At 47.6% G+C, this 13,772-nt stretch overlaps 2 protein-coding genes across 2 annotated transcripts in view; one reads left to right on the forward strand and one right to left on the reverse strand.

The window, feature by feature from the left end:
- PI4K2A (phosphatidylinositol 4-kinase type 2 alpha) overlaps positions 1-6,296 on the forward strand; it is a 26,145-nt gene extending 19,849 nt beyond the window's left edge. Inside the window, exons 6-9 of the mRNA XM_007456218.1 lie at positions 411-510; positions 1,665-1,798; positions 2,299-2,358; positions 6,135-6,296. Of these exons, the coding sequence (XP_007456280.1) occupies positions 411-510; positions 1,665-1,798; positions 2,299-2,358; positions 6,135-6,296 (456 nt within the window). The remainder of the gene's footprint in view (positions 1-410; positions 511-1,664; positions 1,799-2,298; positions 2,359-6,134) is intronic.
- A 3,709-nt stretch (positions 6,297-10,005) lies between these two features.
- Positions 10,006-11,633, reverse strand: AVPI1 (arginine vasopressin induced 1). Its single transcript, XM_007456222.1, has 2 exons — positions 11,347-11,633; positions 10,006-10,165 (listed from the first exon to the last, which is right to left on the reverse strand). The coding sequence occupies exons 1-2, from the start codon at positions 11,631-11,633 to the stop codon at positions 10,006-10,008; spliced, it is 447 nt and encodes a 148-aa protein (XP_007456284.1).
- Positions 11,634-13,772: the final 2,139 nt, after the last annotated feature.

Here is a 13,772-nt window from a genome sequence, read left to right on the forward strand (position 1 = left end):
AACCGGGGCACGAACCCGTGTCCCCTGCATCGGCAGGCGGACTCTCAACCACTGCGCCTCCAGGGAAGCCCAACCCCTCTTTTTTTTATACTCGCAGGATTCTCACTGCCTTTCCCTAGGAGGAATGGCTTATAGTTATCTTTTGTTATTGTCATTTCCCATGTTACCAAGGACTGTGGCAACTCTTGGGGAAGGGCACCTTTTCTAAGATAAGAAAGGGACTCCGGGAAGCTTGAATTAGCCAAATCAAAGTGCCATGAATGTATTAAGTCAGGTAACAATATGGAAACCAGTTCAGAGGTTGAGTAAGGACTGATGCCTGAGGAGGTTGAGATGGGATGCTTTGCTACTACTTTAAAGGGCCTGGGGCAGGTGGGACTCGAAATATTTAGTCTTCCCTTGCTCTTCAGGACACAGACTGGGTGGTGGTGAAGGAGCCTGTTATCAAGGTGGCTGCCATAGACAATGGGCTGGCTTTCCCCCTGAAACATCCTGACTCCTGGAGGGCATGTAAGTCTCAAGACCGCTATGGTCTGGCTCTTTTCTTGCTCAGTCTCAGTTTTCTCATGTGTGCAATGAAGATAATAATTCCTCTATCACAGGATTGTTCTAAGAATTAATGAAATAATGCAGCTCATGCACTTGAGCACAATGGCTGGCACATGGCAACTACTCCATAATGTAAGCTATTATTATAAGTTTTACCTTACATTATTCCCATTTGAAGCACAGAGTTGAGTTTTCGCATCTCTGCTTTGCATTTTTCTTATTCTTTCTGAGGACTGTCTTATAATTTATTCTATTTGTGTTTCTAAATACAAGCTGCTGTCAGTGTTCTGTCTTCCATGTTGACATTCTAGAAGCCAGTCCCTGCCCCATTATAACTGAGAAACCTTTAGAAAGGGAAAGATACAAGTAGAGGGTCACTAGTCCCTTTGCAGTACTTGTCTGTCTTTTCAGAAGGAGCATCTCAATGTTTCGGTGGCAAGTAATTGCTTCTAGATAGGCTTACATCTTGGAAAGTCATATAATGTCTGGGAAAGAGCACAGGCTCAGGGATTAGGCAGACCTGGGTTTGAAGCCCAGTTTCTCCACTTACTGTGTAACCTTTAGGGTTAACAGCCCCATAACTTTTTTTTGTTTGTTTTTTTTTTGGTACGCGGGCCTCTCACTGTTGTGGCCTCTCCCATTGTGGAGCACAGGCTCCGGCGCGCAGGCTCAGCGGCCATGGCTCACCGGCCCAGCCGCTCCGCGGCATGTGGGATCCTCCCGGACCGGGGCACGAACCCGCGTCCCCTGCATCGGCAGGCGGACTCTCAACCACTGCGCCACCAGGGAAGCCCCCATAACTTTTTTTTGTTTGTTTTTTGCGGTACGCGGGCCTCTCACTGTTGTGGCCTCTCCCGGACGCGCAGGCTCAGGGCCTAGCCACTCTGCGGCATGTGGGATCTTCCCGGACTGGGGCACGAACTCGTGTCCCCTGCATCGGCAGGCGGACTCTCAACCACTGCGCCACCAGGGAAGCCCCCCTATAACTTCTGTTTTCTGTTGTGTTTCAAATAAGAGCGGTATCCTACTTTTGCCAGTGCTCTGATAGGTGGAGGACATAGATGGGCAGGGATTTTTTCAACACCAGCTTTGCTTTTGACTTTTCCTCTTTTCAGATCCTTTTTACTGGGCCTGGTTGCCCCAGGCAAAAGTCCCATTCTCTCAGGAGATCAAAGATCTGATTCTTCCAAAGATATCAGACCCTAACTTCGTCAAGGACTTGGAGGAGGACCTATATGAACTCTTCAAGGTTAGCCCTGGGAACCTCAGCCTTATAACCATATAGAAGAAAGAATTCCAGTGGTTTTTCTAATTGGTCCTGGTACAAGCCAAAAGAGAATGGAAATACCCTTCTGGCTTGTGTTAGCCAATGAAGAGCAAGATTCCCCCCTGTGGACAGCAAGACCTGGTTTGAGTTGGTTTGAAAAAAATTGGCAGCTGTGATGAATCACACTGGTTTGTGTCCTTTGTGTCATGTGGCTGCAGTGTATCTGCAGAGCTCTCATTTTCAAAGGAGCACTAGCACCTGGAGTTCTCTAGAGTTAATAATGAGACTGAGGACAAAATAGTTACTTGTTCTCTATTTCCCCATCTGTGAAACAGGGAGTTCTTGGGGTGGTGGTTAATTTCACTAAGTCTCTGAAGCTTCATGTAGGTTCTCTTTATTAGAAAGTTTCTAACTGGGGGAGGAAAACGGGTTCTTCTGAGGGATTCATGCAGGTTCCATCTCCTTCTGCCCTTCTTTTGCAGAAAGATCCTGGTTTCGATAGGGGCCAGTTCCATAAGCAGATTGCTGTCATGCGGGGACAGGTAAGCCTGGGACATCCTCCTGGTGTCATCCCTGGGATCTCTCTGAGAGGATTTTATGCTCATGTTGAGTAAATGTGTAAAGCTTGTATTTTAAACCCATTTTAGTCTATGCCATACATATTTGTAACTCTCCGTTAACACCTGAGGGGGAAAGGTAGCCATCCCAAATCTCCCACCTCTTCCATGGTATCTGGTGCTTGGTGAAGCACTTACTATGTGCTTAGCTCTGTGCCACTTGCTGGATAGTTCATTGGTAAATTTACCTGGTGGTCTGTGTCCTCAAGTTGTGCAAGGCAGCCATATGCCTTGGTGGTTAAGAGCTAGGCTCCGGAGTCAGACTGCGGCTTCACCATTCCCAGCATTATGGCCTTGGGCAGGAGTCTCTGCTTCCTCGTTTATAAAATGGGACAGTAATCATACTTTGCATAGTTGGCCAGAGGATTACATAAGATAATGTGTATCAAGTGTTTAGTAAAAACAATGCCTGGCACATGGTAAGCACTCAGATGCTGGTCATGGTTATAATTTTTGTTGTTATAGTTACAAGCCATATTATTTCTTTTTTCTCCACTTCACCTTCAAAGAGAACCAAGGAAACCCCCAGGGTGTTGTTGACCTTCCAAAGCATAGTAAAGAATAGCTTGAAAATTGTCTAAAAACTCTGTAGGATGCTGACATTCTGCTTATCACTTTGAAATCTTAAAGATAGCTGGGATGGCTTAGTGGTTAGGGCACAAACTGGTCAGACTGCCTGGTTTGAATCCTGGCTCTTCCATTTACTAGCTATGAGGTCTTGGTTGAGTTACTTAATCTCTCCTTTTAGTTTCTCCATCTGTAACATGGGATTAATAACAGCACCTACCTCGTTGGGTTACTATGAGATAAATCATTGAAAACAGTTGGAGTAGTGCTGGTGTACTGAAGTACTCAATATGGGTTAGTTATTTTGATTATGACTTTGTATACAGCTTCTCACATCTTTGAAGGACAAGAGGGTGTTCTTGCTCATAATTATACATTTACCTCTTTCTTCCATTTAGCAAAAGGCTTCTGGTGAGAGCAGCTCTTGAGCTTACCGAGCCCATCTTCTCTAGATATGGGACAGACAGGTTTTGAGAGCTGCAGTTATTATAGCTGCCTGAATACCATAACATGGTCTTCCTACATTTCCCAAATAATGTAAGGGCCCAGTTAGGCTGGCAGAATTTTTAGAAACCTTAAAAGCCACGTGATGTAGTCTGGTATTATGGAACTCAGCATAAAGGAACAAACTGCTCAAGTTTATGTAGGCTGTACCTCTGTCCCTATTGTAGTTTCTTCTCTAATCCCTTCCCAACCCCAGTCTCTTGCCAACATCATAGCAATCTTCCTCTCATGATATTTAGTTAGGACCATTATCTAGAGTAGCAAAAGGCAGGGTGGGGGCGTGGATTGAGAGAGTGCAATCTTAGCTTTCTTTCCAACTTGTGCTCTTAATGTCCTTTGAGGGCCTGTGGCATCTTACAACCTAGAGTGCCTCCCTCTGAAACCATAAGGTTCCATGAGCGTCCAGCTCCTCCTCGTAGCATGCAGGTGAAAGGAAGGCACCACCTTCTACCTACCTGAGCTGTAATCACAGAGTGGGCTGTACAATGGCCCAGAGCCAAAGGTGAGGAATGAGGAACCCCTAGAGAGATGGAGTTGGGGGATAGAAGTTGTTCCTCACCATAAAGGCTTCTAACAAGGAGTTAGATAAAGAATGCAGAGTCTGAGGGAAAGCTTCTTTAGATAACATTTTCAAAGACAGTATTTCTTTTTTGGCATTATGTGCCTGCTGTAAATTTTTCTTCAACTTTTTAATTTGAAACACTTCAAACCTCAGTAAAATTGAAAGAATGAGTGGGGTCTTCTAGACTTCACCAATTGTTACATTTAGTTAGCCACGTTTGCTTTATCTTATTTCTCTAAATATTATCTATCTGAATAATATCTATCTCTGTATATCTATATAATTTCTCTCTTTAATATATCTATATAATTTGTCTCTCTCCCTAGATAGATAGGTTTTGTTTGTTTTTGGCCAAATCTTTTGAAAGTAAGTTGTAGACAGTTTGACATTTTACCCCATTTAAAACATGCTGGAAAGGTGGCTTCTAACCCAAAGAACCAAAGAAAGCACAGGGAGACCCAGCCAGGGCAGGTGTGGTCTCCTGTCTCTTAAGTTGGGCGGGTCTCCTGCACAATTCACTCTAATTCCATTTGAAGCTCCTTTTAGTTCTCTGGCCTGATCTTGTACTCAAGGCTCTTCGAAGCAGTGTAGGGTGCTGGCAATACCTAAACAATGAAGTAAAAAAGAAATTAATTACTGGTAGGATCAACTTCTCACTTCTGACCTCTGTTCCAGGTGAATCTCTGCCTCTTTTGGGGCAGCACTTGTAGGCCAAGGATATTTATGGCTTGAGGCCTGTGTGATTTGGGGGTGCCGCCTAGCTTCCCCTCCCATGTGTCTGGCCTGGCTGTGAAAATCTTCAACATCCAGTGGTTTAAAGGAGGCTGCCATAGGACAACTTCAGCTTTTGTACTGTCCTACTAGAGACGATAAATGGTGGTGACTATGATTTTGACAAAGGGAAGAAAATGTGTTCCTTTGGACACATATCTGAAATACATGTAAAATACAAAAACTGGAAAGGAGCTGAATGCACTGTGGCATCTTGGAACAGAAAAAGAACAGTACTGGAAAAGCTAATGAAATCCGAATTAAGCCTGGAGTGTGGTTAATACTAATGTTCCAATGTTGATTTCCTAGTTTTGGTAAATGTACCACTGTTATATAAGATGATAAAATTAGGAGAAATTGGGTAAATGGTACATAGAAACTGTCTGTACTATCTTTGTAACTTTTCTGTAAGTATAAAATTATTCCAAAGTAAAAATTTTATTTAAAAAAAAGATGATGAAAAGACAGCATGAAAGGGACAATTCAACTGAAATGGCTTTTTTTTTGTTTAATACATGGTCTTTGTAGGAAAATCAGAAAATAAGGATAAACAAAAATCACCCTATCTCTAGGTCACCTTCATTGACCCAGAGATAATCACTGCCAACTTCCAGACTTTTTTTCTCTGTAGATAAGTAGATAAGAAAATAAAGGTAGAGTCACACTATAATACTGGTTCCTTATCTCCTTTCTTTTCCATCTAAGACATTGTGATCAGTTTTCCATGCCAAGAGAATATATTTTTTAACTGCTTGTTTCTAATCCCTTAAGTTATTAGCTGATCCCATACTCTCAGGTATTTATATCATTTTCACTGTTACAAACAATACTGCACTGTATTGATGGAAACTAAGTGTTTTGTGCATGTCAGTGATTGTTCCCTTAGTCCTTAAAAATGGAGTTGCTGAGTCAGAGGGCCTGTTCACTTTTAAGCCTTTATGTTCCACTTGCCTTTCTGAAAAACTGTCCCACGATCCAGTCCCACAGCCACGTCTCTGAACTCTCCCCGGCTGAGTCGTCATCGTCGTCTTCTGTGTCTTTACTAACTAGAAGGGCAAAAAAATAGGAGGTATTTGTTTTCATTTGTATTTTTTCAACGAGTAGAGAGGTTTCCATTTTCTGTATATTGCCCACTTATATTCTTACTTTAGTAAATAGCCTGTTGGTACAATTTTCCATTAGTGGATTGTTTATTTTTGTTTTGATTCATAGGAGCACTCTATCTGCAGGTCTCCCTTCAGAGGCAGACCAGAATGCATAGGCTTTGCCCTCACTGATCTCATTTTTCCCACTGCAGATCCTAAATCTGACCCAGGCCCTGAAAGACAACAAGAGTCCCCTGCACCTTGTCCAGATGCCACCCGTGATTGTCGAGACGGCCCGTTCCCACCAGCGATCTGCTAGCGAGTCCTACACACAGAGCTTTCAGAGTCGGAAGCCCTTCTTTTCATGGTGGTAGCCCCAGAGGCAGACAAAGGCACATTGTCTGAGACTTGGCCTGGGAGAAAGCCTGGGGAGCAGGTTGCAGGAAGAGCCAGAGAAGCCGGCGGAGATCAGTGCCCTTAAGAGCCCTCCCTGTCTGCTCACCACCCCCTCAGAGCTTTCCCAAGCACAGGGAGAAGCACAATCAGAAGGACAGTGTGTGCTGTTGGGCCCTTCTGAGAGCTGGCCTCGGGGGGCTGGCGCTCCGTGCAAGTAGTCCAGATGCCCGGGAAGGAGCATCTCCCTTCCAGCATCTCCTGGGGGAATGCTGGGAAACTCCCTTCCCTTCCTGACACCCTGCTCTGTAGCTATTCCTCATTATATTCTGCATCAGAAAAAAACAAATACAAATTTAAATATAAAACCCAGGCAGAATCCCAGAACCTCTTATAGCAGAAAACCTCTGATCCAGACCTAAATTTGCATGGGCCCAGACATCCAGGTGTCTCACAGTTCCTTACCCCCACGGACCAAGGCAGCTAGGTGACTCGCAGTGCTGGGACAGACAGAAGCCACACTTCCTTTTGGTTTTCTGCCAAGTCTTCTTCCCCTTCTCCTCCCACTGGTGCAACAGGCTGACTCCAGACACGATTCTCACAGTGGGGAGACTTTTGCTCTAGAACTCCCAGCAGTTTTGCAGTGATGGTATAGATCACCTCTGCTCCCTTCCCTAATGGGGACCCAACCCCTCTAGTCTAGGCCTGTAGGTTGCTTGTCACTCAGGCAAAGGCAGGAGGGAGGAAGTTGACTCCCCAGCATGCAAATGTGATCCATACCACCTGGGTATATGCTGGGAACTGTAATGGTCTATGGGTGAACTTATCCGAGCCTTGCTTCCTTAGTCCTTGGCTGTAGCCAAAGGTAACAAACTCTCCCAGTCTGCTAATTTGTTCCTGTTGTTTTAGATGTTTCGTTCTCAACTCTTGAGTTAGTGCTTCAGTTCTGGGTTCTGGAGTGGCTCTCGATGAGGGTTCTGGGGTGGGTCTCAGCACATAAGAGGACAGGATATTAGGTCCTTGGACTTCTTTTTCCGCTACCACTGTTGCTTGCTGGAGGTAACAGGACTTGTGTTCCGCCTCCTGGTTGGCAGCTTCCCTTTGCTCCCCGACTTCTTGTTCCAGGCCAGTTTTTCCACGGCTTCTTGAGAAAGGCAGAGCCCTAAGGAGAGAGGCCTTCACACTGCCCCCCGGTGGCTGCCCAACCCACTGTGCATCTTCTTGCTTCCACGTCTCTCTTCCCTCAGCTGTCCCCCTTACCAGCTGTCCGAGCCCTTTCTACACCAAAGCAAAGAATGGCCTCAGGTGGGAGTAAAGAGGGTGCCACCCGTGGCTGTGGGGCAGCCCTGTGCTACTGGACGTTTCAAGTTTCCGGCATCCTGCGATTGGTCAATCAGCCTTGGAAAGAAACTATCTCGAAGGTTTGAAGAACAACCAAAGAAAGGGAGCAAGGACTATGGCTGTGTTCCCTCTGCTTGCCTAGCTCCCGCCATGCAGGTGTGCAGTTCTTTCGTCAGCTGCGCCAGGCTGGGCCCCTTCCAGTCCAGCCCCCAGGAGCCAGCTTATCCTGGGCTTCCACCCCGCTGACAGGAAGTCTCTGGAGCTGGGTACACATGCCCTGTGGACAAGGCACAGCTCCCCACCGGCCCCAGCCCTGACAATCCCATAGAGCCGACCCCGACTCTGGCCTTGGGGATCATTTTTGCGAGAACATGGGAGCAGCAGGGCTCCCAGAGGCCGGAGGGGACCCAGGTGTGTTTAACTCTCCAGACACCTGTGTGCAGACGTGTTTGTGAAGCCCCCACCTGGGTGTTGAGAGAGCCTGAGCAGTCTAAAGAGCCCGGTGCTTCCCTCACTGAGCAGATCTGCACATTGTCCTCAGGCAGACCAGCTCTGGGATGAGAAGGAAATTGGGTCCAACGTAAGAGGGAGCTGGTCCCAGTCCTGGCAGGCCAAAGAGTATGGGGCATCCTTTCCTGGCCCACATCCGTTCTCCTTGAAGCCTGTACTCAGGTTGCCTTGAATGTGGACTTTGGGAGAGCTAGGGCCCAGAGTGCCAGGGCAGGCTTCTGGGCGGCACTCGAGGAAACGCCCGGCCCTCTGCCAGCCGCAGGCCCTGTCTCCCAGTGTCAGGGAGTAGAGGCTGGGCTGTAGAGTGCTGCTGCCTCTGTACTGTTCTTCTAATGCACTGTAGAAATTGTATGTAATGTATTTAAATCAATGCAGATGTATGAATAACAAGTCCAATTCTGACCTTTTTTGTCTAGTTTTCTTTGGTGGAAGGAAGACAAGGTAGGATGCAATTTTAAGGACAAAGAACCCTGTGTTGCCATGGAGTTACTGAGATATGGCTCCTGAGTCTCTTTTCCTCTAGCAGAGGAAGGTACAGGTCCTCATTTCCCAAAATATTTTCATAACTCATTTGACACCAACACCTGACCTGCACCTACACAGATGCAAAGCTATTTGTAATCATCATGTATCCCTTTTACTGTGAATATTTGTTGCAGAAATATTAGTGTTCTGTTATGAGATGCTCCCCCAATAGGGATTATACAGTTTTTGCAATAACTCCTTTCTAAAAGCCAAAAAAATTCTAAATCACAAAATCATCTCTCCCAAAGGTTTGGGGTAAGGAATGTGGACTGGCTTCTCTTTTTGGCCATAAGAGGGCAGCTCTGCTCTGTGTGTGCATCACTGCCCACTTGGAGCAATTTGAACCCTGGCTCCTTTAAGTGACAGATAATCAAGCAGATAGGATGGGTGTGAGGGGAGCTGAATGCTAATGAACATATAGTAGGCTTCTTTTGAGCCAAAGTTAGAATAGTAGTCAAAAATCCTCACCTCAAGGGTTTTCAGGCTACAGGAAACCTCAGTAATGCAAAAGGCATGATTGGTGCAGCTGTCGAGCTGCCTCAGGATGGTGGCTCCACAGGGATGCAGAAGCCAGCTGAGGAGCTGGTGCCCACTACACTGACGGCAGACTCATCCGGCCTAGGGTCACGGCCCGCTATGCAGGGCTGACTGTAATAGTCTCCCCTTCTAGAGCTGGCTAGGGGCCAAGAACCCTCTCTCCAGGACTGCCTATGGAGAGGCTTCCATCTCACCTCCCAGTCTGACAGCCTCTGGTAAAGGAGGCCAGCCCTATTTTCTCCTTCCTTCCCTCCCTGCAGCGAGCCCAGTGCCTCACCCCCAGCTCCGGAGTGTCCATTCTGGATCTTCCCCTTCTGTGACAGACTCACAAAGCTCTTGATGCGAATGGTTTTATTTTGCCACTTAAATTATGGTTTCCTTGTGCTGGCCTGAGGAAGCACAAGGGGAGGGGTGTGGGACAAGCTGCTGGACCACGGGTTACGGTAGTAGTAGGAGGGTCGGAAGCAGGAGTGGTGAGATGCTGAGTCTGAGTGCCTGTCCTTGACTCCCAGGGGAATATCATGCAGCCCAGGTATAGTGTTAAAAGTGAGAAGGGCTGAGGCAGGAACGGTCACTGTTTCTCCTCAATCTGGTGAGGAATGGATCCCATATAACAGCTCAGTGGAAGCCTCCGGGCCTGTTCTGACTCGAGCAGGCCAGTGGCAGCAGTGGGGCTGTCGGCCTCAGCTCTCTTCCTTCTTCGCTTCCCCAGACCCTTTGGCAAAAGTCCCTATGAATCCTGGGGAAGATAGAGCTGTTCCCAGCCCCTTCCCCGGATCAGTGTCTGATCTGATGAAGGTAGCTTGGGGGACCTGGCTTCCTCCATTTCCGGCGGATCCTGGCACTGGTCCTCCTGGAGTTCAGATACTGCCTGCTGGAAGCCATCTCCGTGGCACTGCTCTGTGGGTTGGCCGGTGGAGCGCAGGGCTCTGTGATTCTGCAGGGAACAAGTATGTTTTAAGCCACCATCAATAGGAAGGACAGTACAGGGACTGAAGAGATTTTGGTCATGGTGAACTATTAAAACACATTGTTCAGGGGGACTTCCCTGGTGGTCCAGTGGCTAAGACTCCACACTCGCAATGCAGGGGGTCTGGGTTCGATCCCTGGTCAGGGAACTAGATCCCACATGCCGCAACTAAAGGTGCCGCATGCCGCAACTAAAAGATCCCACATGCTGCAACTAAGACCTGATGCAGCCAAATAAATAAATATTAAAAAACAAAACAAACATTGTTCGGGGCCAAATGAGACCAGGGCTCTGGTCTCATCTCTGCCCAAAGAGCTGCATGACAAGGCAAAGCTTTCAGACTGCTCTTCTGTAAAGAGAGTGGGGCTAGATCAGGGGGTGTGACACTCAGCATTTCTCCGTCTTCCTCATCCTGTACTTATGGCAGACATCATTAATCTGTCCTGATACAAGACCAGAGGGCAAGTATCCATCTCAAGATGATTTCAGTAGGGATTACTAATCAATTGGAAGTAATATGAGCAATGAAGCTGATTTGCTGCCCCTGGACCTGATGATCTCAGAAGGCCTGCTCGGATCTGATATTCTGACTGTGGGCCCAGCGTTTAACCCATAGTGATTGGTTAGGCCACGTGGTTCAACTCGATCTCTTGGGGCTTGCTGTTCCTGAGCTGGCAGTGACCTAATAAGCAAAGAGGTGGAGGACTAGGGAAAGTTTAAGGTAAAGTTTCTCAACCGTTTCTAACCCTTGATATCTCTACAGTACTCTCTTATGCTATTTTCTTAGTAATCCCACAGCCAAGGTTTTCACCAGGCTTACTTTTGAATGTTACCTGTTCAGCAATAGGTAAACAGGATTGTTTTTTCTTCCAGACCATAGTCCCTCGCACCTGGTGGAGAATCACTGCGAAATGAGGTGGCACTGAGAGGACCCAGGCACCCGTTCCCATGGGAGTAGGGTTAGGGTCATAGATGATTCCAGTAGTAAGAGCAACCTCTAAGTGTCAACCACGTGGTAAGTAAGCGCTATGTAGACCTCACAACAACCCCAGTGGTAGGTACTTAGAGGTGAGGCCAGGTGAGCAGCTCCAGGCCCCAGAGCCAGGCAAGGGTACAGTGGGCGTGTTAGTCCAGGCCCAGGGGCCTACCTGATCCGGCTGCAGTGGTGTAGCGGGGGGCCCAGGGGCTTCTGCCGAGGGGGCCTCTTCCTGCGCAGCCTCTTCAAGGCCTCCGCCACACGGTGGTCCCCTGCACACTCCCAGACGACCTGCGCTCGTTCCTCGGCCAGCTGGTCCCCGCTGCGGTGAAACAGGCCCTGGATCTGCAGCAGCTCAGCGTCCTGGAAGATGTTGGCCGAGGCCTGCTTGCGGCCCCGGGCTTCCGTCGGGGCCTGCCCAGGGGGCGGCTCGCTCACCACAGAGGCGGGGGTACCCATCCTGGGTGCCGAGGAAGGAAAAGGGAGGGACGTCAGCAGCTCAGCGGGCCCTTCCCAAGCCCTGGGGTCCTGACTAACGCAAGGGCTTCTGGTGTTTCTATTCTCTAGGAGCCGAAGTAGAGGAAGTCTTGGCTTAAAATCACTCTAATTTCCCAGAGCACCTTGGGGAAATAATAATGATGATGACAGTCAAACTTTAAAGTGCTTATGTGCCTGACCTATGTATTAACTTAAGGGTCACAGAAGGTGAGGATTGTTTATCTCCACTTTACAGATGAAGCGCACCCCAGATGTTAAATGACTTTCTTGCAGGTACAAAGCCATGTGTAAGTGCAGAGCCAGAAGTAGAACCCAAGTCTGTCTGGCTGTGGAGTCCACACAGACCCCGGGTCCTAGTGATTACGCCCGTGGCAGCGGCAGCTGAAACGTGTTAAGCACTTATGTATCAGGCTTCACTGTAAGAGCTGTATTCACAAAACATCGTTGAAATATGAACACAACAGCCCTATGAGGTAGGTACTTTTTAACTTCCTCATGTCACAGATGAGGAAACTGAAGAACAATCCAGAATACTCTGATGCTGAGACCTAAGCTTTGTGGCACAGAAGTAAGAGAGGGGCTGTGGACTTGGGCTCCCCAGGTGGGAATCCGGCTTCTGGCCGCCTGCACCACTTACTGGCTGGGTGACCCTCCGCACCTCATCTGCTTCCTGTATAACTTAGCCATACTAGTACCTACTTCGTAGAGCTCCTGTGAGGACTGAGTGAAGACACATAAAGCATTAAGACCATTCATTTGCTTTTCCATCTACAACATTGAGAAGGGTCATCCCATTTTCTATTTTCAAGACCCTGGGGATGAATCTAGTCCATGTAATTTAGTAAACACAGTATGAAATAGACCAATCATATCTAACCACAGTCCAGAGGCAAAGGCAGGGGCAGAAGGGGTTACAGGGTTAGAATATCCTATCAGGGCAGAGGCAGAAATCGATACTAAGTTCAATAAAAGTTAGGCTCTGGTCAATGCCCCTGCCTCCTCACATGCAAGAAATGAAAATCGAATTACCTCAGTTCTAGATAGTTGTTTTTGAATGATAAAGGGATAAAAGGCTCACCCACCTTATCCTTATCTTCACTACAGCCTGAAAAAGCTATGGCATTGGAAAATAGACTGGAGACCAGGAAGACCAAGGACTTTGGCATTACACAGAATTGGGTTTGAATCCCAGCTCTGCCACCTTTGACCTTAGGCAAGTTACTCAACCTCTCTGAGCCTGTTTGCTTAACTGTAAAATGGGGCTAATAATCAATTCTTAGGATTACTGTGAGGATTAAATGGGTCTAGTGTGGTATCAGGTCCCCAGTGGGTGCTAAATAAATGCAAATGCCCCTCTTCTTGGCCTCCTTGACTTTTTCACTTGGGTCAGGGGTGTAATGTAGACCCTCCTTTTCCTCTGAGCAGCCTGGCCTGAGCCAGCTGAAGGCCTGCCTGTGCTCCCTTCACCCTTCACAGTCCTGGGCCTAACAAGGAAGGCCTGGTTGCTAAGTCAGACCTCATTCCACAGCCAGCTATAGAGATACCTATCAAACAGCAACTGGCTTACAAAGGGGGAAATCAAATTTTAAATATATTTAAATTAAAAATGTACATGCTCACTGTAAAAAGTGCAAAAGAACAGAATCAGGGACTTCCCTGGTGGCGCAGTGGCTAAGCATCTGCCTGCCAATGCAAAGGACACGTGTTCAAGCCCTGGTCCGGGAAGATCCCACATGCCGCGGAGCAACTAAGCCTGTGAGCCACAACTACTGAAGCCCACGTGCCTAGAGCCTGTGTTGCGCAACAAGAGAAGCCACCGCAATGAGAAGTCCGCGCACCGCAACGAAGAACAGCCCCTGCTCTCTGCAACTAGAGAAAGCCCACGTGCAGCAACAAAGACCCAGCACAGCCAAAAAAAATAAATAAATTTATTTAAAAAAAAACAGAATCATATAAATAAGAGCATCACCAGTTTCCTATCCATCCTCAGCCCACCTGCCGAAGTAACCCTTTCTCTCACCTGCTTTTTTTTTTTTTTTGCGGTACGCGGGCCTCTCACTGCTGCGGCCTCTCCCGTTGCGCAGCACAGGCTCCGGACGC

The sequence above is a fragment of the Lipotes vexillifer genome, unplaced genomic scaffold (genome assembly GCF_000442215.2).
Source record: "Lipotes vexillifer unplaced genomic scaffold, Lipotes_vexillifer_v1.1 scaffold184, whole genome shotgun sequence".
Classification (NCBI taxonomy): domain Eukaryota; kingdom Metazoa; phylum Chordata; class Mammalia; order Artiodactyla; family Lipotidae; genus Lipotes; species Lipotes vexillifer.

Bases quoted from the DNA above. Each gene is read 5' to 3' on its own strand.
- AVPI1 (XM_007456222.1), bottom strand. From the start codon at position 11,633: ATGGGTACCCCCGCCTCTGTGGTGAGCGAGCCGCCCCCTGGGCAGGCC. The intron at 10,166-11,346 runs GTAGGCCCCTGG...TGTTCCCTGCAG, and splicing joins CACCACTGCAGCCGGATCAG to AATCACAGAGCCCTGCGCTC.